The 26,841-nt window shown below is 45.0% G+C and overlaps 1 protein-coding gene and 1 non-coding gene across 9 annotated transcripts in view; one reads left to right on the forward strand and one right to left on the reverse strand.

Annotated features, from left to right (window-relative positions):
* Positions 1-26,841, forward strand: part of LOC147105264 (neuron navigator 1-like) — a 632,986-nt gene that overhangs the window by 381,224 nt on the left and 224,921 nt on the right. For all 8 annotated transcript variants that reach the window (XR_015081721.1, XM_086011440.1, XM_086011441.1 and 5 more), the window contains one exon: positions 15,544-15,838. Coding sequence is in view for 7 of the 8 variants with exons in the window: in XM_086011440.1 (XP_085867566.1) it covers positions 15,544-15,838 (295 nt within the window). In the remaining variant the exon portion in view is untranslated. The remainder of the gene's footprint in view (positions 1-15,543; positions 15,839-26,841) is intronic.
* On the reverse strand, positions 22,047-22,257 carry LOC147105265 (small nucleolar RNA U3). Its single transcript, XR_015081770.1, has one exon. It is a non-coding gene; the product is annotated as a small nucleolar RNA U3 (small nucleolar RNA).

Raw genomic sequence — 26,841 nt, forward strand, 5'->3', positions numbered from 1 at the left:
CATAATCTAAATTACAGGCTATGTATACGCTGAAATCACGTTTCTTAATGAACTAACTTGTAGAAACCTCTTTTAACATGTCCTCCATTTTTGAGCATAGAAATCTTTCCATTAAAACGGAAGGGAGGGGAACAACCCCCAGCAATCAACAGTATGCTCCTAGTTACTATTTTTGTGGCTTCTACTGTCTACCTATTAGTTTTACAAGTCGTTGAACTGGTTGTCGTTCCAAAGCTTCATGTATCCAGGCCGTATCCAGGCTAACGTCAGTGAATAGTTTTTGGCTGGCTGGATGAGGTGTTTTCGGCTGCTTTAGTTGAAGGTAAAAAAAAAGACAAATCTGCTTTAGGCTGCTTTGTCTTGATATTCAAAAATGTTTTAACTTATTTGGGTGAGAGACTGTTAATAGTAGTGGAATTGGGCAGAAGTTTTCAGGACATTGCAGCTTAGAAAGCTGACGTTCCCAGGCAGACATCGCCTTAGGGAAACTTCACAACAGTTTATCTCTAATGTGAAAGAGCAGATTTGGGTGTGTGCTTGAGGCTGTCTACTAGCTAACAAAATAGCAGCAAGTGCTGATTACTGTTTTTATTTAAAGTTTACATCCTCCACTAATGTTATCGATAATGAGGCTGGGTATTATACAGCCTATATTTCAGAATTTACAGTATCTTCAAGGGGAAGTTGTATTCTATTCAACTGGTAGATTGTTCCAAAGAAGGACGCTTGTATATTTACTGGTGTGTCTGTCTCTTGTGGTAATCTTTAAAACTGTTAGTTACAGTACAAAGATTCTCTGAATTCACCCTGATGTGACGGAGTTTGTTCTGCTCCAGTGACCTCATAAATAGGTATCATCCCGGGAGGTTCTAGACATCAAAAAAAAAGGCTTTGGAATATTTGATAAATGTGATTGGAATATTAATTATGTATAATTGATTTCATACTTCAAAAATAATTTGTTTCTCTCATTCAAGACTGGAGAAGCAGCACTTTGGCACTTAACATGGTCCGCCTAAGATTTTGTGAATCTGCGCTATAGAATGGGAGCCTCATTAACAGGCCGTGCATATCTGGAATTCGGGGGCAATGTATCCCCGATTTCTCAATATGCCTGGTCGAGGGCGAGCCTCTCCGCTGGTAGTGCACATTTTTAAATTGGCCCTGCTGTGTCATGAATGTGGTACACTAGCAATACATGTGAAAATACATGTTTATCTTGCAGCCTTATCTCAGGAAACCCGAACAAAGCTTTTTCTTAAGTGACCATATTAGCTGATAGATTCTTGACTCCAATCTCCTTTTTACCATTTACAAACATAGCAACATACCCGCTGCAGTACCACATGTCCAAAATTTGGAGATGTCCCTGACCAATCCTTTTATGTACATTTAAGGTTGTGTTAAACCTGTTCAAGATGTTAACATGTACTAGTGAGTGCCTACTGTTGCTTGTGACTTCTGGCAAACTCAAGCATTTACGATTGCTATCCTTCGATTAAAACTCTACTAATAATACATCATTTGGTTGACGTCCCATAATTGATAGGAAAACTTAGTGGGGTATTAATTGGACATTGCGCCCATTTTAAGTATGAAAATCCGGCGCAATGAGGCCCAATTTCTGGGATTAAAAATAAAACAGAAAATGCTGGAGAGACTCGGCAGGTCAGGCAGCATCTGTGAAGAGAGGAACAGAGTTAATGTTTCAGGTCGATGACCTTTCGTCAGAACTGGAAAAAAGCAGGAAATGGAACAGATTTTTAAGCAAGTGTAGTGGCTGGGAAAGGGAGGAGGGGATGAAAGAACAAAGGGGAAGGTCTGTGATAGGATAGAAGGCAGGAGAGGTTAGAGACAAAGGGGGAAAATTCAGTTGTTTGCGCCTCCCGTTAGCGCCTTAAGAGGGCGCTAATTGGGGCGCAAAGCAACTAGTGCCTGAGCGCGGCGATGTTTGCACCACTCGCGAAATTAACTAGACATTTTGCGGCGGTGCTAAACACTACCGCCACAATCTCCTGCGCCGGCAAATCGTGACGTCAGTCGAGTGCGCAACGCCCCGTTAGTGCCCCAGACCAGATATTGAGTGGTGCCCCCTGCCTTACCGCCTGCCGCTAGCAACGACAGGTTGAGGGGAGCTTTTTGCTGTCAGAAAGGGACTAGGGGAGCGCTATTTAAAGGCGACCGCTTCCTGCCTTTTTTTGTCGGTGACATTTTTGCACCACGCATTCTGAGAGAGAGAGAGACTTCTGGAGAGATTCAACGCTGTGTGAAGGAGTTTTGGGTACTGAGCAGCACTTTGCAGGTTCATTTTGATTTGCCCTTCCTTGCTTCGCCAGCGCTCTGAGGTAGCGCCTCGCTCCTCAACCTTTGCGCCTTAAGACAGGTGTGAAGTGCCTGATTTAGTGCTCCAATCACCTCCAGGGGCGATAAAAGCCAAATTTGCCGTCGGAGGCGATAATTAGCGCCAGGCGCTAAACTTTGCGCATGGCCGATAATGGCGCCCCAAACGGGGCGATACTGAATTTTTCCCCCAAAGGATGGCTCTCGATGAAGTGTAAATTGTGCTGGCAGAATGGAAGACAGCTGCCATGTGGGAGAGAAGAACAGAACAAAAGTGTGGATAAAATATATATATATATATGATAGGGGTCGGGGTTATGATCTGAAATTGTTGAACTCTATGTTGAGTCCAGAAGGCTGGGATTAATGTCCTGTACCACAAGGATGCCTGAAAAACATCCAACCCGAAATTGGTTCGGGCCATTTATCAGGCATCCCTAGTTGCCACCTAAACAATGTGTTTAGGCACCTTACATAGAAAACTAGCTGGGGAGCCCCGCGTTGTGAGGGCAATTTTGGGGCGCGAGGGCAATTTTGGGGCGTTTGGTCTCCCTGCCCCTGTGTGTCCCCCCTGTCATGTCCTCTCCCTGACCTATCCCTCCCTCCCCTCTCTCCCTCCCCTCCCCTCCCTCCCCTGCCCCTCCCCTCCCCCGCTCCCCTCTGTCCCTCTCTCCGGCCCCTCCCCCTGCCTAGCGCCTGAGGTCCGGTGCCGTTCCTGAGGTCCCCCGCGTATCGCGCGGCTGATGGACGGCCGCTGCGTGTGGGCGGGCGGCGCATGTGCGGTGAGTGCGGGCGGCGCATGCGCGGTGAGTGCGGGCGGCGCATGCGCGGTCAGTGCGAGCGGCCCGCGGGAGCCGGCAAGGCTGTTAGCGAGCGGGAAACTTCGGGCGGCGCGCTCGCGCTCCGTCCGCGACACCTGAGAGGGGGAAGTAGAGAGAGACAGAGAGGGAAGAGGAGAAGGAGAGAGAGGGAAGAGGAGAAGGAGAGAGAGGGAAGAGGAGAAGGAGAGAGAGGGAAGAGGAGAAGGAGAGAGAGAGAGGGAGAAATTTTTTCAGCTTCAGGCCCCGAGTCCCCCCTGCGTGAGGGTGAGGAGGAGGGGGGGGGGATGGGGGGGTTGCTGAACACAATATAAAACTCAAATAAATTGTTAATTAATTGCCTAACACATAATTGAAATATTTACCTTAGTTCCCTAACACACAGAAAGTGTGGGGGAAAAAATCGTGGAAAATCAAGATGGTGGCCACTCACCTCGGTTCAGAAGGATAAGGCCCGCCCACACACGCACCGATTGGTCGACCGGTCAGGTCACCGAAGCGTAGGATTGCTCAATCGTCGAGTCACTCGACACTCAACTGTAGGAAGACCTTGACGTCACACAGTTGCTAATGAGCGGAACGCTGAACGTTTTTGGGATACCGCGGGCGGGATTTTTGTCCGGCCGAAACGTAAATACGCCTATGACCGGTCCGGAATCGCAAGCTTTCTTTTGAGGTGACGCACGCGTCGGTACGCTCTGTAACTTCCAAACGTATAGAGACCAGGCAGACAGACAGACAGACAGAAGAGCCGCTTTATATATATAGACTAGCTGGGGAGCCTCGCGTTGCGAGGGCAATTTTGGGGAGCGAGGGCAATTTTGGGGCGTTTGGTCTCCCTGCCCCTGTGTGTCCCCCCTCTCCCTGTCATGTCCTCTCCCTGTCCTATCCCTCCCTCCCCTCTCTCCCTCCCCTCCCCTCTCTCCCTCCCTCCCCTCCCCTCTCTCCCTCCCTCCCCTCCCCCCCCACCCCTCCCCTCCCCCGCTCCCCCACTCCCCTCTGTCCCTCTCTCCGGCCCCTCCCCCTGCCTAGCGAGCCCCGCGTTGCGAGGGCAATTTTGGGGCGCGAGGGCAATTTTGGGGCGTTTGGTCTCCCTGCCCCTGTGTGTCCCCCTCTCCCTGTCATGTCCTATCCCTCCCCTCCCCTCTCTCCCTCCCTCCCCTCCCCTCTCCCTCCCTCCCCTCCCCCTCCCTCCCCTCTCTCCCTCCCTCCCCTCCCCTCTCTCCCCTCCCTCACCTCCCCCTCCCCTCCCCCGCTCCCCCACTCCCCTCTGTCCCTCTCTCCGGCCCCTCCCCCTGCCTAGTGCCTGAGGTCCGGTGCCGTTGCTGAGGTCCCCCGCGTATCGCGCGGCTGATGGACGGCCGCTGCGTGCGGGCGGGCGGGCGGCGCATGCGCGGTCAGTGCGAGCGGCCCGCGGGAGCCGGCAAGGCCGTTAGCGAGCAGGAAACTTCGGGCGGCGCGCCCGCGCTCCGTCCGCGACACCTGAGAGGGGGAAGTAGAGAGAGACAGAGAGGGAAGAGGAGAAGGAGAGAGAGGGAAGAGGAGAGAGGGAAGAGGAGAAGGAGAGAGAGGGAAGAGGAGAAGGAGAGAGAGAGAGGGAAGAAAGAGAGAGAGAGAGAGAAATTTTTTCAGCTTCAGGCCCCGAGTCCCCCCTGCGCGAGGGTGAGGAGGAGGGGGCGGCTGGGGGGGTTGCTAAACACAATATAAAACTCAAATAAATTGTTAATTAATTGCCTAACACATAATTGAAATATTTACCTTAGTTCCCTAACACACAGAAAGTGTGGGGGAAAAATTCGTGGAAAATCAAGATGGCGGCCACTCACCTCGGTTCAGAAGGATAAGGCCCGCCCACACACGCACCGATTGGTCGACCGGTCAGGTCACCGAAGCGTAGGATTGCTCAATCGTCGAGTCACTCGACACTCAACTGTAGGAAGACCTCGACGTCACACGGTCGCTAATGAGATGCTAATGAGCGGAACGCTGAACGTTTTTGGGATACCGCGGGCGGGATTTTTGTCCGGCCGAAACGTAAATACGCCTATGACCGGTCCGGAATCGCAAGCTTTCTTTTGAGGCGACGCGCGCGTCGGTACGCTCTGTAACTTCCAAACGTATAGAGACCAGGCGGACAGACAGACAGAAGAGCCGCTTTATATATATAGATAAGGAGCCTAATGCCTGGTTTATATCCCTTCACTGAAATTGTGCAATGGGTCTGCCCTGCTCAGGATTCTTCAGTGGCCGTCAACTAAAAGTATGTTTTTAATGCAAATTTTTACAACATCTTTCTCATGGAGCCAGGAGGAGCAGTATTGCCTCTTCCCCCCCCAGTCCAGAGTCCACAGTCACCGTGATCAGCCGCCTGTTGTCTGCACGACTTTGTGTCCTGGGACTTGCCTTTGCGCTCGTCAAATGCAGGAGCTGCCTGTGGCAGTACGACAAGCATCGGCAGCTTGCGCATAAAATATTGATGAGTAATGTTAATCGGTCAGTCTCTTAGCTAGCGTGTGCGCCGCATATGCAGCGGCAAGTCTGTGCCCAAAAACAGGGCCAGACTAACTTCTGTCCCAGTAGGTCAAATACTATTCATATTCTCCCTGGGCCATCTGCCATTCCTTGGGAGAAAAAGCAGGAACCCAACCTGCTGTGCAATCGTTTCCTGCATACGAAGTTTTCCTTTTAGTCACTAACAGTGAGTTGTACAAGATCATTTAGGATTGAGCCATGGGTTGAGTCATCTACATATTGTTCTTATCTCCCTCTGGAAAACCAGAGTTTTTGCTCAGTGTCTCCATTTGATGGAAAAATTCACTGGCCTAGATTTTTTGCATTCTACTTACCTGTCTCTCTCTACCTTGACCCTGGTGCATGTTCTGGGGTCAGGCTCATTTGCTTATTATTGGAGGGCACTGGTTGATATTTCCACTGCCGCTGGGTTTCCTACCTCGGAGGGAGAGGAGAATGGCTACAGTGCCTGCTGCACTGTAGCCTGGTTGATAGTGCCAGTGATGACGTTTTTAAAAAAAAACATTAAATTTTTCAAACCTCCTGCTTTATCTTATGCAGTCGACCCTGGAAGTGGTGGCTGATGTCCTGGAGTCAGTGGAATGGCTCCCCAAACCATTTCCTTCTCCTAACCACCCCTCTACTGCTTGCAAACAGGTGGTAGCGACATGGAAAATCTAGTGCGCACTGTGTGCAACCCTGTGTCCTACCAATTCTTTAAATTACCCACATCAAATAGTTCTGAGCAGCAATGTCATCAAATTTGTACAAATAATTTACCTCAAAATGATGCTAGTACTTTTCTGCTTCGGCTTGGAGTACAAGACAAATTCAATTAGGGATAGTACTAAGGTTTTCTAGGAGTATTCGGTTGGCAGAAAGTGAGCCTCTGAGTTGAGGTTTGGTCCGCATGAGTGAAACATAGAAACATAGAAAAATAGGAGCAGGAGTAGACCATTCGGCCCTTCAAGCCTGCTCCGCCATTCAATGAGATCATGGCTGATCTTCTATCTCAATACCATATTCCCGCTCTCTCACTCAGTGAGTGCACTGGTTATATACCTTGAGTGTTTTAATTAGTGATTTGACTTTAATCCTCATGAATTATTTAACGAATAGATCTTTTGTTTTTTTGTCTTATCATTTTTGTTTTGCAGATTCGATCCAGTGTAGAACTCCCTTTCAGCACTAGCCATGTCAGCATGGCTCAGTTGGTAGCACATTTGCCTCTGAGTCAGAAGGTTGTGGGTTCAAGTCCCACTCCAGAGACTTGAACACAAAAATCTAGGCTGACACTCCAGGGAGGGAGTGCTGCACTGTTGGAGGGTGCCATCTTTTGAATGAGACTTTAAACCAAGGCTCTGTCTGCCCTCTCAGGTGGATGTAAAAGATCCTATGGCACTATTTCGAAGAAGAGCAGGGGAGCTATCCCTGGTGTTCTAACCAATATTTATCCCTCAATCAACTAAAACAGACTATCTGGTCATTATCATATTGCTGTTTGTGGGAGCTTGCTGTGCGCAAATTGGCTGCTACACTTCAAAAAGTACTTAATTGGCTGGGACATCCGGTGGTCGTGAAAGGCACTATATAAATGCAAGTCTTTCTTTCCCTTTGGCTACTCCAATAATGCAGTTACATTGCAGTTATTGATTATATCCCTGTCTGTAACATTGTGATGTGCAGCTTCTCTGGACTGCCTCGCCTGTGAAAAGGGATTGAGATTGGAGCTTTGATTCTGATTTTTGAATTTTTTGTTTACTTTCTTTTAATCATTTTTCTTTATTGGTAACAACTCTGCATGATTTTGAGAGAGGATATTGCCAGCATATTGAGTAAAGTATTTTCAAAGATCCTGTACAATAAAACTAAGTCTGATTCTGTGGGAACAATTATATCAGGAGGTGTGTGGGGGAACCGGGGCGAGCGGCAAGCTCACATGCTGCCGAAGCCTGGAAAGATTTTGGCTCCAAGGCCTTGATTCCATAATGATTCCTACCCAAACTCGGGTGGGACCAGGGATGCGGGCAGCATGAGCTAGTTGCCAGAGACCCGAAGGAATGATTCCCAGCAGTCAAGTTAGTGCATCGGGGCGGGGTAGGGGATTCATAACGATTGCAGTTGAGGAAGGGTGGTAAGCACGGGGCCTTTCCTTGTGGGGCCTGGAGTAGCACTTCTGTTCCTCCTGGCCCACAAAGAAACCTTTATTTAAAAAAAAATTAAAACTGTAAATTTACTTGTGCCTCTTGGCCCTCGATCTAGCAACACCAGTAAAAATTGCCCTGGCCGGGACGCCACTACCGCTCCCTTGCTCAGACCTAAGATTATTTTTGCAGTCAGGCCTCAATGACTTCATCAGAGCTTGATCTGCACATTTAAGGAAAGGCAACACCAGTTAAAATTGCAGTCAGCCAGATCGGGGTGGGGCATGAAGGCATTGGGTAAGCCCCCCCTCCCCCGCTCCATTTCAGCTGCAGGCTGGAGAGCAGAACACAGTCATTTTTCTCGTCTTTTAATTGCAATTTTTTCAGCTGTTTAAAATTTTTTTTATCCTCACAGACATGTTCTGTATTTTCTGTTTCTTTAATGCATTTTTATGGCATAAGTACAAGTCATATTAAAAATTGAAAAGCTTCCCTGATTGCAGGTTTCTAAACATGCTGTGCCGGATGGGCACGAATGTTGGGTGAATGAGCTGAAATTAAAATTTTAGGACTCAAAAGAAGAAATATACTGGTGTGGGTTCAGAGTTTCCTTGGGCCCCGATTGTTTATGCTGATTTATGCCCATTTTAATTTGGGGCGTATTCTAATGAAATTGGGAGGAGACTTCGGCGTAATTTGACATCTGCAAAATGGAGGCAACATTAGGCGCATTTTCAGGTCTAACTCCCGTGTTGCGCCCAAGGAGGAAACTCCAGGCCAAGCAGTCAGGAGAACTTCAGGGGCAGTTCCAGGAATTAGAGCAGGGGGGTAACCAAAGTCCAAAAAAATATGGTGGGTAAGGGAAAGTGACCTCTTCATCTCTTCCCCACAATGTCCGCACCTATAGAACTCTTGGCAAAGATTTTTGTGTGTCTATTCATTCGTACATTTTTCCTTTATTTTGTTTCAAGAAACTAAACATTGAAAAAAAAATTGGATTACATGTTGAAATAGGAAAACCAACACTCATTTAACAATTAAAAGTCTAAGTATAAAATTTTAAGTTTAAAATTTTCAAGAATTTTTCTTTTGCAAAAGAGAGAAGTTATAGACTGGTTTGTATTAGTGGTGTATAAGATAATACACAACTGTAACATGCAGACCAATAAGTTGATACCCAATTAATTTTCACAATATTCCAGTTTGTCAAAACCATCTATAGAATACAGATGGATACTTCATTTTCAGAACCTCTTAAGAACTAAGTGTGACACTTGCAAAAGTAAGAGTTTTAGAATTCACAACAGACATAAATTGTATGACATATTCCTCAAATTATGTTTATGCAAGGTTTTGTGGAAATTCTTGGCCTAAACATATGTCCAAGTTGTGCAGTATAAATGATCACGAAGGTCTTAATCACACTAATAGATCTGAAGCTATTACAAAGGCTTTCCATGGCTGGAGTAGATGGGCAGCATTTCATACCCAGTAAGTTTCTGATTTCAGTTATGTTCTTGGGGTTAAGCTGCTGCAACTAGGCTCATCGTTGAAAAGACCATTATTTTTTACAAAAGAGGTACTGGATCTTTGATACGATTTATCACTGTGTTGTGTGCTTGCAAAGAAAAAAGTTATGTTAGACACAATGGGGTCAATTCATATTTTGAATACGCACTGGGCGGGCAATGGGTGGAGTGATTGCTCAACCCGCCCGATTTTAATTTTCTTGGTGAACTGCCAGTGTTGACAGGATGCTCGCCGAATGGGAGGCAGGAATCCTGGCAGTTCCTCCGTATAGCAGCGTCAAAATTAATTAATCTCTTAAAATGGGATGGAGGCTACCACGACGAGGGAGCAGAGGAATGGGCAGCAGGTCAGAAGAGGTTTGTGAGGCCAGGAGCAACATTCACACTGCTCTTGGGCCCACAAAAAGTCAATGCCACAGCTTCTTTCCCCCGTTTTCAGAGTAGCCTTTACCGTAGCACCCAATTTGCATATTTAAGTAGGCTCCAACCTGTTTCGGGTGGGAACACTGCTTGCCTGATTCCCGGCCCACTCCAGAATATTGTTGGGCCGGACATTGGTGGAAACAGGCTGGTAAGCAGTGCAATATGATTTCTGTGCAGCCAGAAGAAGCATTCCCTGGTAGTCATAGAAACATAGAAAAATAGGAGCAGGAATAGGCCATTCGGCCCTTTGAGCCTGCTCCGCCATTCAATATGATCATGACTGATCCTCTATCTCAATACCATATTCCCGCTCTCTCCCCAAACCCCTTGATGCCTTTTGTGTCTAGAAATCTATCTCTCCTTAAATATATTCAGTGACTTGGCCGCCACAGCCTTCTGTGGTAGAGAATTCCACCGGTTCACCAACCTCTGAGTGAAGAAATTTCTCCTCACCTCAGTCCTAAATGTCCTACCCCGTATCCTGAGACTGTGACCCCTCGTTCTAGACCCCCCAGCCAGGGGAAACATCCTCCCTGCATCCAGTCTGTCTAGCCCTGTCAGAATTTTATATGTTTCAATGAAACCCCCTCTCATTCTTCTAAACTCTAGTGAATACAGGCCTAGTCGACCCAATCTCTCCTCATACAACAGTCTTGCCATCCCAGGAATCAGTCTGGTGAACCTTCGCTGCACTCCCTCTATGGCAAGTATATCCTTTTTTGGGTAAGGAGACCAAAACTGCACACGGTACTCCAGGTGTGGCCTCACCAAGGCCCTGTAAAACTGTAGTAAGACATCCTTGCTCCTGTATTCAAATCCTCTTGCAATGAAGGCCAACATACCATTTGCCTTCCTAACTGCTTGCTGCACCTGCATGTTTGCTTTCAGTGACTGGTGTACAAGGACACCCAGGTCCCTTTGTACATCAACATTTCCCAATCTATCACCATTTAAATAATACTCTAACTTTCTGTTTTTCCTACTGAAGTGGATAACTTCCCATTTTTCCATGTTATACTGCATCTGCCATGTATTTGCCCACTCACTCAACTTGTCTAAATCACCTTGAAGCCTCTTTGCATCCTCCTCACAACTCACAATCCCACCTAGTTTTGTGTCATCGGCAAACTTGGAAATACTACATTTGGTTCCCTCATCCAAATCATTGATATATATATTGTGAATAGCCGGGGCCCAAGCACTGATCCCTGCGGTACCCCACTAGTCACTGCCTGCCACCTTGAAAAAGACCCATTTATTCCTACTCTCTGTTTCCTGTCTGTTGACCAATTTTCAATCCATGCCAGTATATTACCCCCAATCCCATGTCCTTTAATTTTGCACACTGACCTCTTACGTGGGACCAAATACACCACATCCACTGGTTTTCCCTTATCTATTCTACCAGTTACATCCTCAAAAAACTCCAGTTTTGTCAAACACAATTTCCCTTTCATAAATCCATGTTGACTTTGTCTAATCCCGTTGATATTTTCTAAGTGTCCTATTATCACTTCCTTTATAATAGACTCTAGCATTTTCCCTACTACTGATGTTAGGCTAACTGGTCTGTAGTTCCCTGTTTTCTTTCTCCCTCCTTTTTTAAATAGTGGGGTTACATTTGCCACCCTCCAATCTGCAGGAACTGATCCATAATCTATAGAATTTTGGAAGATGACAACCAATGCATCCACTATTTCCATGGCTACCTCTTTTAGTACTCTGGGATGCAGATTATCAGGCCCTGGGGATTTATCAGCTTTTTGTCCCATTAATTTCTCCAGCAATATTTTTTTACTAATACTAAACATAGCTTTACAGGAATTGGTGGGAAAGCAGTTTGAAGCGAATTATGCTGCTTAATTCCATTTACTTGCTCACAAAATGAGTTGAAGCTCTTAACACGTTGGTTTTCAAATTTTGTGACGTAGAAAGAAGGCCAAGAGGAGGCAGAATTGACACCCTATTAGTTTTACCCTGCTGTGAATGATGCTGCATTGGTTGTTCCTGAATCAATGTCAAACTATTTCCTGCCCACTCCCTATACTCCTGCACATCACTGCCACTTCAGCCCTCCCACCTACTTAATCACCTTGTCTGTGCTGTGTCAGCTGTTCCTGAAAATCTGGCTGCAATGTTGAGAGATCCTTAAACGAGCACAGTTGGAGGATACTCATGTTTGAGAGTCGGGGGTATGGTCAGTTTTCTGGGCGGCAATTCGTTCGCACAGAAGGTTTGATGGACAGACATAAAAGATTGAGGCGACTGGTGCATAACTCACTTGTGCCCCAAATTCTTTTACGCCACATCATGGGCTAGATTTTCGTGGAGCCGTCAGGCGGGGTTTCAGGCATGTGGGGGGGGGGGGGGAAATCCCGAATTTGGGGGTCCCGACACCATCGCGCCTAAAACCCCGCCCCACGTAAGTTTCAGGGGCGGCGGGTACACGCCCTGCACTGGGACCCGCCGAAACCAGGCAGGAAGGGATTAGTGCCAATTAACTGCCTGTTAACAGGTAGTTAACAGGCACTTTTTAGCCTAATCCCTATTTTGAGGGGTTTCGTGTGGGTTTCCCGATGGCTCCAAACCACGCCAGGTTAGAGCAGGCGGGCCGTCAGGTTGAAAGAGTTGGAGGGGTCGCGATGTCGGTGCTCAGGTGAGTGATGGGTGCATGAGTGTAAAGGTAAGTGTGTTTGGTGTGTCTAAAGTGTGTTAAGAACTTTTACTTACCTGTACTTACCTTAACAGCCTTTCTTCCTGTAGCCGTCGGGAGCCCATCACTCAGCCAGAACTGAAAGCTGAACGGCTGCGATCTGTGAAAAGTGACAGCCTTCAGCTTTGCGTGTCAGTGACAGTTCTAACTGAGTCTGTGAAGAAGGACTCATGTTAGAACTCAGAGTGTCAGTGTTTCACAGCTTCAAACAGCTGTGAAACACTGATATTTCATCTGTCAAAAACTCTTGACAGATGAAATTGCAGTCTGTGACGTCACCTGTTGCCGGGTGGCCCTTAATTGGCCTGCTGAGCCCGCTGGGCGTGCTCAACAAGGTCAGTCAAGGGAAAATCGTGCAGATTGGCCGGACGTCGAAGTAGGTGGGTCAAAAACCCAAAAGGGGAAGTCCCGGCTTCTTCGACAGGTTCGGGAAAATCTACCCCAATGTGTTTGCGCCCAGATTACGTGTGTATCTGGACGCAAATGTGGAGGAAACGCCAGACCCTTATATTTGTTGCATCTCTGACGTTTTCTGAACCATGTGCTGTACAGAAAGCAATTTTTTCAAAGTCGTATTTTTCCATGACCAATAGAGCACTCATTTCCTCTTTTCTGAAATGCAATACATTCTTCACCAGATAAAAGCGATGTTGGCTGATCTGTGCTTTGAAGCTGTATTCTCAAATTTTCTACACAATTTTGGCTTACAAAATTGATCTCTGCCAAGACCAATAAAGACTTGAAATATTATCAAGCACAGCAATGTTAATCTGAGTTTAATGAAGCAAAATAAAGTTAACCAGTATATGTAAATTTTGGAAGCTTGTCAGTATTGCTTTTTGTAATGTACCAAGCCTTCATGTTCACCAGTGAAATATTTCCAGCATAATATCATTGAATGTAACAGGACATTTCATAATTGTGGAAAATATTATCAGAGCTGACTCAGTGCATTATAAATTTTAATTGTCTGTTTCTTTTCCCATGGAAATATAAATACAGACAGGTCAGTCTCGCCCCCTCCTTCCATCAGAATGGTTAGTCACAGCAACCAAAAGATGATTGGCTCTTTTCTGATAGAGGTCAACTTTGTTGTTTTAAAGCATTTTTTTTATTATCCAAGGTATCCAGGTGTGATCTTTTAATATTGTATGCTACATTTTAAGCCAGTATGAGTTTCTTTATTGTGGTGATGCACAAGAATGTACAAATTTCAGCATATGATATCAAGGTATGAAAGGACATTAAGGGGTCGATTTTCCCTAAGCTGTCAGGAAGAAGGCGGGACTACAACTTTCGGGTTTTAGTCCTGCCTACATCGATGTCCGGCCAATCCGTGCGATTTTCTCTTGATTGACCTTGTTGAGCCTGCCCAGCGGGCTCAGCAGGCCAATTAAGGGCCACCCAGCAACAGGTGACGTCACAGACTGCAATTTCATCTGTCAAGAGTTCTTGACAGATGAAATATCAGTGTTTCACAGCTGTTTGAAGCTGTGAAACACTGACAGTCTGAGTTCTGACATGAGTCCTTCTGCACAGACTCAGTTAGAACTCACATCGGCACTCAAAGCTGAAGGCTGTCACTTTTCACAGATCGCAGCCGTTCAGCTTTAAGTGCCGGCTGAGTGATGCGCTCCTGACGGCTGCAGGAAGAAAGGCTGTGAAGGTAAGTACAGGTAAGTAAAAGTTCTTTACACACTTTAGACACACCAAACACACTTACCTTTGCACTCATGCACCCATCACTCACCTGAGCACCGACATCGCGACCCCTCCAACTCCTTCAACCCGACGGCCTGCCTGCTCTAATCTGGCGTGGTTTGGAGCCATCGGGAAACCCGCACGAAACCCCTCAAAATAGGGATTAGGCTAAAAACTGCCTGTTAACTACCTGTTAACAGGCAGTTAATTGGCACTAATCCCTTCCCGCCTGGTTTCGGCGGGTCCCAGTGCGGGGCGGGTACCCGCCACCCCTGAAAGTTGCGTGGAGCGGGGTTTTGGGCGAGATGATGTCGGGACCCCCGAATTCGGGATTTCCCCCCCCCCCCCCACACGCCTGAAACCCCGCCTGACGGCTCCACAAAAATCGACCCCTAATTTAATTGTCACTGTTTACAGGTTTTCAGTTTCTTTGCCAGCTATTAAAACAAATATCCATGCAGTTGTAAAAATTCTTGTGATAACTTGATCTGGTGTGAAAGAAATACATATGACACTGAAAAATCCGAAGTATGGATCGCAAAATAGACTTGAACGCTGTCCTTTCATCTCCTGGGTACAAATCTAAGTCAGATTGATGGGACATAAGTGTTTACTGACTAAACAAATTTAAATAGTCTCTAACCAATTACTAATGGGCACAGAATTTCTCCCAATTCAGTGCAAATTAGCATTATATTAGCAAAAGCAGAATACTGTGGATGCTGGAAATCTGAAATAAAAACTGAAAATTCTGGAAATACTCAGCAGGTCCGGCAATATCTGTGGAGAGAGAAACAAAGTTAATGTTTCAGGTCGATGACCTTTCAACAGAACTGGAAAAAGCTAGGGATTAAATTAGCAATCTCAGTCCGAGAGCTCAAAAGGTTTGCTAGTGTGAGAAATGGAAAAAATTCACATTAAATGTCATGTAAGAAGGCTTTGTTATATAGCTGACATTTATCCTAATTACATTTTTTTTGGCTAGCCAACCCAGAAGCTCAAAAAATTGTATAATTGACTCTCAACGAGAAGGTCAGGTGTATGAATGCATTGCTGGCAGTCAACTTGGCTCCCTCAGGTGTTGTAGCTGAAGGAAGGGGCCAAAAATTCACTTTAGTAAACAATATTTTCATTACCTTTAGCCTGGCTCTATACCACTTATAGGGAGTTTCATAACTCCTGCACCAGGTAGCTGGATTGAATCTCTCATAAAATCAAGTATTGGATTTCTGTGTACACACGAACTTGTCAACACCTTGGTTTTAAAATTTGTTGGAATGTTTACTTTATAACTTTCAATATTTGGATTTTCATTTTGCTCCTTAGAACACTTGGTTATCTAATCTGTATAAATTGCTTTGCAGCTCCGAACTGATGCAGAAAAACGTTCCATGGTTGAGAGTGGTCTGACCTGGTACAGTGGCTCTGAAGGTAAAGGTCAGAAGAAGCCCGAGGGCGGCTATGATGCCAGCAACCTTAAGATGGATCAAAACACAAAGTGGAGACGTATCCGGACTGAGTCAACTGAAGAAGCAACAAAAGGGGAACTAAAGAAACCGCAAACTACCGGGCAAACCAGTTCACTAAAAAGGGGTGCAGCACCAGTAGGAGTAACTTCCCCAATGACCAGTTCAGGAGCAGGCTCTCTAAAAGTAGCTGGTAAGTGCATTGAATAGCAATAATAGTTTTCCAAAAAGTATATTTTACATTGCAGGAAATCTTAGACACTTACATTGCAACTCCAAATTATTTGAAGATATGAATCCACTACATTTGCACCTTTTAAAATGATCTGGTTCTAAGTTGGAATCACTTCGGGGCCAGGTTGCAGGTAATCCCCATTCACTGTCAAGTACATTGAACTGTATGTGACTAGGTTTGCTTGCTCAATGCTTTCTTGCTTCTCCCCTAGAAAATCTGCCTTTTAAAAAAAAAAACAACTGTGCATGCTTTATTAGATTTTAATGTGAGGTCTGGAGTATCTCTTTCTGGATCACTATTGTATATTTTGATGCACATTATTATGCCATTATTCAGTGTGAAACATTCCCTGAATTATCACATGCTAATTTAATTCAAGAACATGTTTTCAAATTTATGAATTTCACACACACAGTGCAATATTACTGAGTGGACAAACACTATGATCAATACAGTGCTGTCACATGTGTCGCACTGGATGTTACTAGTACTACACAGTAATTACCTCTTCCCTCCCCCCCCCCCCCCCCCCCCCAACCTTTGGAATAGTTGTTCTAAGGCCCACCGGGAAACAAGTGTAGGACGTGCAAAGGAGGGTAGGATGATGGTGTGGCATCATTCACCATATTCTCTGTTATCCCACCTCTATTTTATTGGTCACAGAATAGCCAATTTATCTTAGTCTCAGCTTGGCTCAGTGTTAGCACTCTCGTATCTGAGTCTGAAGAATGTGGGTCAAGCCCAAAACATAATCTAGACTGACACACTACTGATCAAGTGCTGCATTGTTAAAGGTGCCTTATTTCAGATGAGACATTGAACAAAGTCTTGATTTGCCTGTTCAGATGGATGTGAAAGATTCCATGGTACTATTTGAAGAACAGCAGTTCTCTTGTGTGTTGGCCAAGATTTTTTCCTTACCCAACATTAGCAAACCAGCTTATCTGATCATCCTATATTTTGTGGTACTTTGCTGTGCACAAATTGTCCATTTTGTTTGCCTACAAAACAACTGTGACTATACTTCAGAAGTAATTCATTGGCTGTGAAGCACTTGGAGATGTCCTGAGGACATGAAAGGTACAGTATAAATTCAAGTTTATTGTTTCTTCTTGCTTTTTTTAACACATCTGTAATGCCACAACAAATACCATAATCAGATTAAGAGTTAAGAATTACAGTAAATACTTTGTCCTATATTATTCATTGACACAGAATCTAGATCATCGTAACTTAAAAATATCTCACCTTTGGCTGGGTTTTGCTTAATGACTATTACAGAGCTGTATTCATTGTGCAAGACTGCAGTACAGCTTAGCAAATAGGAATGTAAAACATATAGGGGGAGAAATTGAGTATAGCCCCGTTTGGGGCACCAGCTTCGCCAGGGCGCTAAAAGTAGCGCCCCGGAAACATGCGCGCCCCTGCACCGGAAATTGAGTTGTTACGCCCCAAAGGGAAGCGCGGCGCTACCGTAGGCGCCCCGCATCCCTCTTGGGGCGCTGCGAGTGAATATCGTGGCGCTGCGGCACGTCGCGCTGCGGTATTGCAGGCCTTCCTCCCCTTCTTAAAGGGGAGGGGCCTTGTGCAGCGCGATCTGGGGCCCAGCTGGGCCCCCGAGGATCAGGAGTGCAGGCAAAAGAGCCCGGCACCGAGGAGAAGTGCCGGGCTCTTGGAGCGCAGCCGGCACTCCGCGGGGGGGGGGGGTTCAGGAGGCCGGGGACGGGAGCACAGGCAGGTGCTGGCAGGCGGCCAACAACAAAAATGGCCATCCCGCACCTCGCCTTTAATTTGCGCCTCCCCGGCCGCAGGTAGGCCCCCCTGAACCCGTCGGACATAGCGTCTGGCGGTAAATCAGGGGGCGCTGCCAAATATCGCGGCCGGGGTGTCAGCGGGGCGCTGCGCACACCGATAACGTCATCGGCAGTGGCGCAGCACCAATGGTTAGCGCCACCACTAATGTCCCGCGGAAATTAGCGGGAGGCGTGGGCAGTGCCACGCCTGGGCGCCAGTTGGCTTGCAACCCACTTAGCGCCCTCTTAAGGTGCTAACGGGTGGCACAACCTACTGAATTTCTCCCCCATAACCTCTTCCTATTAGTAGGCTGGCTAATGTAGCATTGCCCTCCTCTAGGATGCTCAGCTTTTCCTCTGGGGAAGTCCTTGTCAAGTTGCCAAGTTGTTTCCTTTCTTCAGTCATCATTATCTTCTCCTGGTTTAACTAACCTTGCATGTGCATTATTTCCCTGTACTGTATACTGTTACTTTACTTTCTAGATTCAGTGACGACGTTATTAACTAACAGCTGTGATTTATCTTACATGTTTTACTCATGCTTAATTAAACGTTTAACATTTCTTAATCTTCCAGTATTTTGTCTCATGACAATTTCTCTACTTTATGAAGGACTGTTTCAAAAGTCCATTACAACTTTTTAATATTCAGCACATTCTAGAAAGTTTCCAAACAAGTTCTTCAAGTCTTCTGAGTTTTCTGGAAACCCACTCTCCTCTCAAAATTAGGAGTGGGGTAAAAGCATGACTTTTATATACCTTAATATTCACTAAGACTTATACTTGTATGATTCAAACATTGAAAGGAACATTAGTGTCCAAATCAAGAGGATCAACTGTCACATGGAACTTTTCAAGATGTCATTCAGTTGGAAACTGATTGCCAGATGTAAGTTAGTTTGGAGAAGACTAAACAGACACTCCCAAAAAATGGACACTTATTGAGAGACCCAAATAACTTGCATGGTAAAATATACAAGAGGCACTCTGAAACAGCAGACACTTGCAAATTACCTACCACAGACAGACTTTTTAAAATTCGTTTTATGGGGATGTGGGTGTCGCTGGTAAGGCCAGCATTTATTGCCCATCCCTAATTGCCCTTGAGATGGTGGTGGTGAGCTGCCTTCTTGAACCGCTGCAGTCCGTGTGGTGAAGGTACTCCCATAGTGCTGTTAGGTAGGGAGTTCCAGGATTTTGACCCAGCGATGATGAAGGATCGGCGATATACTTCTAAGTCAGTCTTGGAGGGAACTTGGAGGTGGTGGTGTTCCCATGTGTCTGCTGCCCTTGTCCTTCTAGGTGGAAGAGGTCGCGGGGCTGGGAGGTGCTGCCGAAGAAGCCTTGGCGAGTTGCTGCAGTGCATCTTGTAGATGGTGCACACTGCAGCCACGGTGCGCCGGTGGTGGAGGGAGTGAATGTTTTAAGGTGGTAGAGGGGGTGCCAATCAAGCAGACTGCTTTGTCCTGGATGGCGTTGAGCTCAATGGGTATTGTTGGAGCTGCACTCATCCAGGCAAGTGGAGAGTATTCCATCACACTCCTGACTTGTGCCTTGTAGATGGTAGAAAGGCTTTGGGGAGTCAGGAGGTGAGCCACTCGCCACAGAATACCTAGCCTCTGACCTGCTCAATGCCCCATGGATACGCAGGTCAGTGCGAGGCAGCAGCGTGTTTTGTGAAAGAAATGACTTGGGGAATGAGGAGCTCTTTACCCAGCATCCATAGTGGCAGCGAAACCACTCTATATCTCTGGGATTGCATTCTTGCACGGCTCTATCCCAGAGTTAGAGCAGTTTATCTGCTGCTATGTATGCTGGGTAAAGAACTCCCCACTCGACAAAAGCTGGTTCTTTCACAAAACCCGCTGCCACCATACGCTGACCTGCATAATGAAGCCTACCGAATCAAGGAAAATGCATGCGAACAGCGAGAGGGGCCGTCCTTTCCCGTCCCAGCACCACGTCCATACACTATTTCAGCAACTGCTCTCCCCCTGACCCTGCCATGGTCTTCTTTCCCTCGACTTCTGATGGTGGATCTGCTTCATTGAGGAGTTTGGCTCTGGGGAGTGAAGGTGGATGGCTGTCCACCTTTATAGGTTATAGTTCTCTGGAGTTTAGAAGAATGAGAGGTGATCTCAATGAAACACATTAAATTCTTAGAGGGCTTGAAAGGATAGATGCTGGGAAGCTGTTTCCCCTGGCTGGAGAGTCTAGAACTAGGGGGCATAATCTCAGGGTAAGGGGTCAGCAATTTAGGACTGAGATGTGGAGAAATGTCTTCACTCACAGGGTTGTGAATCTTTGGAATTCTCTACCCCAGAGGGCTGTGGATGCTCAGTCAATGAGCATATACAAGACTGAATTCAATTGATTTTTGGGCACTAAGGAAATCCAGGGATATGGGGATAGGGTGGGAAAGTGGAGTTGATGTAGAAGTTCAACCATAATCTTATTGAATGGCGAAGCAGGCTAGATGGGCCGTATGGCCTATTCCTGTTCCTATTTCTTCTGTCCCAGGTCCCTCTGTCTCTCTGCTGCTCTGTGGAGTGATGGACCGTCCCAGCTATCAGTCAGTCTTCCTGCAGACTTGCTGCTCAACCAGAAAACTGCGTTTCACTCCTACACATAACGGGACCTGTTGTGTTTTCCCTCCCAAATGTTCTCAATCCGTTCTATGACTTGCCTTTGGAAGCTTCAATATACTGGCGCAACCTGTCATTATATTTCCCCCTCTTTGTCCTGTGACTGTCCAATGTTTTTAAGTAGAACTGAGAAACGTAGTTTATTACTGAAGTTGCATTCTGCTGTAAGTGAGAGCGGTTTGAAAGGAAACGAGAATTTAGACTGCAAAACTGTTAAGTGGACAAAGCTGGACACTGGTGTGTGGGAGGAGGATTCTGAGCATTGTTGCAACTGATTAAGTGCTGATCATAATCTCAGCTGGTTCTTCAAAATTGTTGGGAAAATTTTTACGGTAAATACAATGACTATTTTGAAAATAAGGAAACCTGCAAAAAAAAGGACACCTGATACCTGTGCCTCAGGTGTCTGTAATTTACAGGTTTCATTGTACTTTCCTTTGCCAATGCGCAGTACATTGAGACTCTGACCCCAACTGTTCTAAAGCTCTTCCAGCTTGATGTTTTTTTAAAATCAGACACAGACCCGTAGAACAACTTTATATGGTAACCTAGTAATTGGAGACAGTTTTGACTCATCCAGGACTTGATTGTGGCAGTTAGGTCCACAACCGTTGTAGAGAGAGAGAGAGACAGAGTTTTGTGTCTGTTAGATCCGTGTATCTTAATGTTGTGTCCTTCAATAATCAGACAACAGACTGCAGGGAACGATTCAACAGGTGTTTACTGAATGAGGGTTACTCTAGAACAAACTGTACAGATCACTACTCAGGGTTTATATACAGGTGTGGTCACTGCCGGTACTACAGTATACAGGAGCTGTAAAAAGTAGTTCTCTCCCTTAAAGGTACATACATTACAGTGTCATTTGCATACAACATGAAAACTGAGCCATTGTTTGTGAATGATGTTACCACAGAACATCAGGAACATGAATATGAGGAACATGCTAAAGGTGACCATATGGAAATGGGAGGAGAACCAGTTTGCAGAGATGGAGTGGAATCATGATAGCACAGTAACATGCAAATCAATTTTGGAAGTGATATAGTAGAGGAAAATGGAATGGTCTATACTGTCTAATGAGGTGGAGAGGTCAAGGAGAATTTGAAGGGAAAATTACAGTCATACATGGTGTAATTTTGACCAGGGTGGTCTAGATGTTGTGTTTTGGTCAGAAAGTGTAGAGAAACAGAAGTAAGTGGTTAGATGTTGCAGTTCAAAATTTTAAAACCCAACCACGCCATCGAACTGCATGCTCACCAATGGGACACACCATTCCCTGAAGCTGCTGTTATTAGGGTTAACATATTGAGTAATTAAGGCTATTTAAACCTTAGAATTACATTATTTATATTGATCTTTGTGTTTTTCATGAAGTTTAATTGTGTACTTGGTGCACATGCATCAGCCTGAGGCTGCTGATGTATACTTTTTAATTGCTAATAAATCTGCTTTAATACAGAGCCATTTTCTGGACAGTACAACTGGCGAGCATTTGTTAGTACAGAGGCTGTGTGTTCATAAGTACAAAGCTACCTTTTGAACTATGACTAGTAACTGTTTATAAATACAGAGTTCACATTTGAATTCATAAATACAGGGATCACATCTGGACTTAAGTAAATAAAACAGAAATTGGAAGCTGGCTAATTTATTGAATAAATTAATGATGACTGAGGGAATGTTTTTCTCCACAAAACTTGTTATTTTTTGGGGAGCGGGTAGAGGAACTGCTAAATATCTTTTCAAAGGACAGAACAGAAAGAGCAAGGAACTGACATCAATGACCGAGCGCAGCTGCCAACAAATAGCACTCAGTGCCTGCTTCCTGCTTGGAAAAGAACTCTGTGGATCCTTCTCAATTTTAGCAAAACTAGACATGTTGGAAGCACATTTCTCTGGAAAACAGCTATAGCAGTGATCCATTAAAGGCAAATCTTTCTCAACCGAACAGTTCAGAGGAAGTGCCAAGTGCAAGGTCGGCCCCATTACTAGGGGTGGGAGGAATTTGAGAGTCATCACAGCTTCTGCTGGCCAGCTAGAATCGCCCTAGGCAGAGGTTTGCGAGCAGATCACCCAACCTCTTGCGAAAGGTATGTGGACTGAACAGGAATTTGACAACTTCACACAAAAAAACCTGTCCTACCTGCAAGGAGGAATCTTCAATTTTCTTTTGCCTCTAAACTGCTGAAGACCTGTCACATTGTCTCTGACCAGAAATTAATTGTTGTCTGATATAAGCAGCTTTGAGAGCCAACATGATGGATCTCCAGTATATTACCCCTGAAATTAGGCTTCAGAACAGGTTTTCTCCAAACAAAAGCAGAATCCATTCACAGTTCTGTCTCCCCTTCCCCAACATTAAATAGGAGATTTTGAATTGAAAACATGCAGTGTAACAATGTTTTTTTCTTTCTTTGATTACACCATGCTAAGCACCATAAATATTGATATAGCCACTGGTTGGTAGGAGAGGCCATCACCTTTACTGACTGTGGGCAGATTGAGCCTTCAGCTTGACCATTCAGCTCTGTTTGTGGTTTTTAATTTGCTGGTTTCATGGTACCTTGCCTAGTCATTGGAAAAGATCCAGTGACCAGGAAACAAAGTTGTGAATCGCAGCCTTCAAACCGCTGTGCTGGCACATGCACATGTTGTTTGCCTGTTGCTCTGTTGTGTTTTGGATTTCGCACTGCAGTATGAAAGGGGCACTGGTGGTCTGTGTTCTTCAAGCAGGTCTGCAATATAAAGAGAGCGTTAGAAACCACCTGCATTGTTGGAGTCTATGCCAATAGTTTAATAAAGCTCACACATGGCTTCAGGATTAACAAATTTAATTTAAATTTCAATTACTATTTCTGGTAATAGAGACAATTTCCAGACCTTTTTTTATCCAAATTTCTAAATGAAAAGTTTGGAGGTGTCCAAGAGTTCATAGTCTGTGCATGACAATGACATACATTTTATAATTTTGATGGGATTTATTCACATAGAGATGGGCTCACTCTCTGCACACTTTAAGCTGTTCAAAGATTTGTATAGGATTTTATAACATAAGAACATAAGAAGTAGGAGCAGGAGTAGGCCAAACGGCCCCTCGTGCCTGCTCCGCCATTCAATAGGATCATGGCTGATCCGAACCTAGACTCACGCCCACTTCCCTGCCCGCTCCCCGTAACCCCTAATTCCCTTATCAGCTAGGAAACTGTCTATCTCCATTTTAAATCTATTTAATGTTGCAGCTTCCACAGCTCTCTGGGGTAGCAAATTCCATAGATTTACTACCCTCTGAGTGAAGAAGTTTCTCCTCATCTCAGTTTTGAAAGGGCAGCCCCTTATTCTTAGATTATGCCCCCTAGTTCTAGTCTCACCCATCAGTGGAAACATCCTCACCGCATCCACCCGATCAATCCCCCTCACAATCTTATATGTTTCGATAAGATCGCCTCTCATTCTTCTGAACTCCAATGAGTAGAGGCCCAACCTACTCAACCTTTCCTCATACGTCAACCCCCTCATCTCCGGAATCAACCGAGTGAACCTTCTCTGAACCGCCTCGAGAGCAAGTATATCTTTTCTTAAATATGGAAACCAAAACTGCACGCAGTATTCCAGGTGTGGCCTCACCAATACCCTGTACAACTGCAGCAAGACTTCCCTGTTTTTATACTCCATCCCTCTTGCAATAAAGGCTAAGATTCCATTGGCCTGCCTGATCACCTGCTGCACCTGCATACTAACTTTTTGTGTTTCATGCACCAGGACCCCCAGATCCCTTTGTACTGTAGCACTTTGCAGTTTCTCTCCATTTAGATAATAACTTGCTCTTTGATTTTTTCTGCCAAAGTGCATAACCTCACACTTTCCAATATTATATTCCATCTGCCAAATCTCTGCCCACTCACTTAGCCTGTCTATGTCCTTTTGCAGGTTTTTTATGTCCTCCTCACTCACTGCTTTCCCTCCCATCTTTGTATCATCGGCAAACTTGGATATGTTGCATTCGGTCCCTTCCTCCAAATCATTAATATAGATTGTAAAGGGTTGGGGTCCCAGCACTGACCCCTGCGGAACACCACTAGTTACTGATTGCCAGCCCGAGAACGAACCATTTATCCCAACTCTTTGTTTTCTGTTAGATAGCCAATCTTCCACCCATGCCAGTATATTACCCCCAATCCCATGATTTTTTATCTTGATCAGTAATCTTTTGTGTGGCACCTTGTCAAATCATAGAATCATAGAATGGTACAGCACAGAAGGAGGCCATTCGGCCTATCGAGTCTGTGCCAGCTCTTTCGAAGAGCAATCCAGAGGTCCCACTCCCCTTCTCTTTCCCCATATCCCTGCAAATTTTTCTCCATCAAGTATTTATCCAATTCCCTTTTGAAGGCTACTATTGAATCTTTATCCATCACCCTATCAGGCAGCACATTCCAAATCCTAACCACTCGTTACGTAAAAAAGTTTTTCCTCATGTCGCCTCTGGTTCTTTTGCCAATCACTTAAATCTGTACCCTCTGGTTATCAACCCTTCAGTCATTGGAAACAGTTTCTCTTTATTTACTCTATCTAAATCCTTCATAATTTTAAACACCTCTATTGAAACTTTCAAGACTAACATCAATAAGAGTTTTGTTAGATAATGGTATCAAGGGAAATGTCTTTTGGAAGACCAAATACACTACATCCACTGGTTCCCCTTTATCCACCCTGTATGTTACGTCCTCAAAGAACTCGAGCAAATTTGTCAAACACGACTTCCCCTTCACAAAACCATGCTGACTCTGTCCTACTAAATTATGTTTATCCAAATGCTCTGTTACTGTTTCCTTAATAATGGACTCCAACATTTTACCAACCACAGATGTTAGGCTAACTGGTCTATAGTTTCCAGCTTTTTGTCTACTTCCCTTCTTAAATAAGGGTGTTACATTAGCAGTTTTCCAATCTGCCGGGACCTTTCCTGAGTCCAGGGAGTTTTGGAAAATAATCACCAATGCATCCACAATCCCTACCGCTACTTCTCTCAAGACCCTAGGATGTAGGCCATCAGGTCCGGGGGATTTATCCACCTTAAGTCCCATTATTTTACCGAGTACCACCTCCTTAGTGATTTTAATCGTGTTTAGCTCCTCCCCCCCCCCCCCCAATTGCCCCCTGTTTGTCCAGTGTTGGGATATTTTCAGTGTCCTCTACTGTAAAGACTGATACAAAATATTTGTTTAGCGTCTTTGCCATCTCCATGTTCCCCACCACTAGTTTCCTGGTCTCATCCTCTAAGGGACCAACGTTCACTTTAGCCACCCTTTTTCTTTTTATATAGCTGTAGAAACTCTTGCTATCTGTTTTTATATTTTTTGCTAGTTTACTTTCATAATCTATCTTCCCTTTCTTAATTAATCTTTTAGTTATTCTTTGCTGGCTTTTAAATGCTTCCCAATCTTCTATCCTCCCACTAGATTTGGCTACTTTATATGCCCTTGTTTTCAGTCGGATACTATCCTTTATTACTTTACTAAGCCACGGATGGCTGTCTTTTCTTTTGCTCCCCTTTTTCCTCAGTGGAATATATTTATCTTGAAAGATGTGAAATATCTCCTTGAATGTAGACCACTGCTCTTGTACCATCTTACACTTTAATCTGTTTTCCCAGTCCACTTTAGTCAATTCTACTCTCATACCTTCATAGTCTCCTTTATTTAAGCTCAGTATGCTGGTTTGAGATTCAACTCTCTCACCCTCAAACTGAATTTGGAATTCAACCATATTATATGGTCACTCATTCCAAGGGGATCCTTTACTAGGGCATTTTTTATTAATCCTGTCTCATTACACAGGACCAGATATAAGATTGCCTGCCCCCTGGTTGGTTCAGTTACATACTGCTCAAGGAACCCGTCCCTAATACACTCTATGAACTCTTCCTCAAGGCTGCCATGCCCAATTTGATTAGCCCAGTCAATATGAAAGTTAAAATCCCCCATGATTATAGCTGTTCCCTTATTACAAGCCCCAACTATTTCTTGATTTATACTCCGACCAACAGAGTTGCAACTGTTGGGAGGGCTATAGACTACGCCCACTAGTGACTTTTTCCCCTTATTATTCCTTATCTCCACCCAAACTGTTTCACTATCCTGATCCTTTGACCCAATATCGTTTCTGACTATTGCAGTGATTCCATCCTTGATTAATATAGCAACCCCACCTCCCTTTCCTTCCTGTCTGTCCTTCCTAATTGTCAAATACCCTTGTATGTTTAGTTCCCAGTCATGATCATCTTGCAGCCATGTTTCCGTAATGGCCACCAGATCATAACCATGTGTAGTTATTTGTACCGTCAACTCATCTATTTTGTTACGAATGCTGCATGCATTCAGATAAAGAACTTTCAAATATGTTTTCTGACAATTTATTCCTGTTTTTACCCCTTTTACTACTATACCTTTATCATCATACATTCTGTCCCTTCCTGACACGCTCTGGTTTTTAATTCCCCCACTGCTACATTGCTCTATTGC

Source organism: Somniosus microcephalus, chromosome 18 (assembly GCF_052327205.1).
Source record: "Somniosus microcephalus isolate GS21.2 chromosome 18, FLI_Smic_1.0, whole genome shotgun sequence".
NCBI lineage: Eukaryota > Metazoa > Chordata > Chondrichthyes > Squaliformes > Somniosidae > Somniosus > Somniosus microcephalus.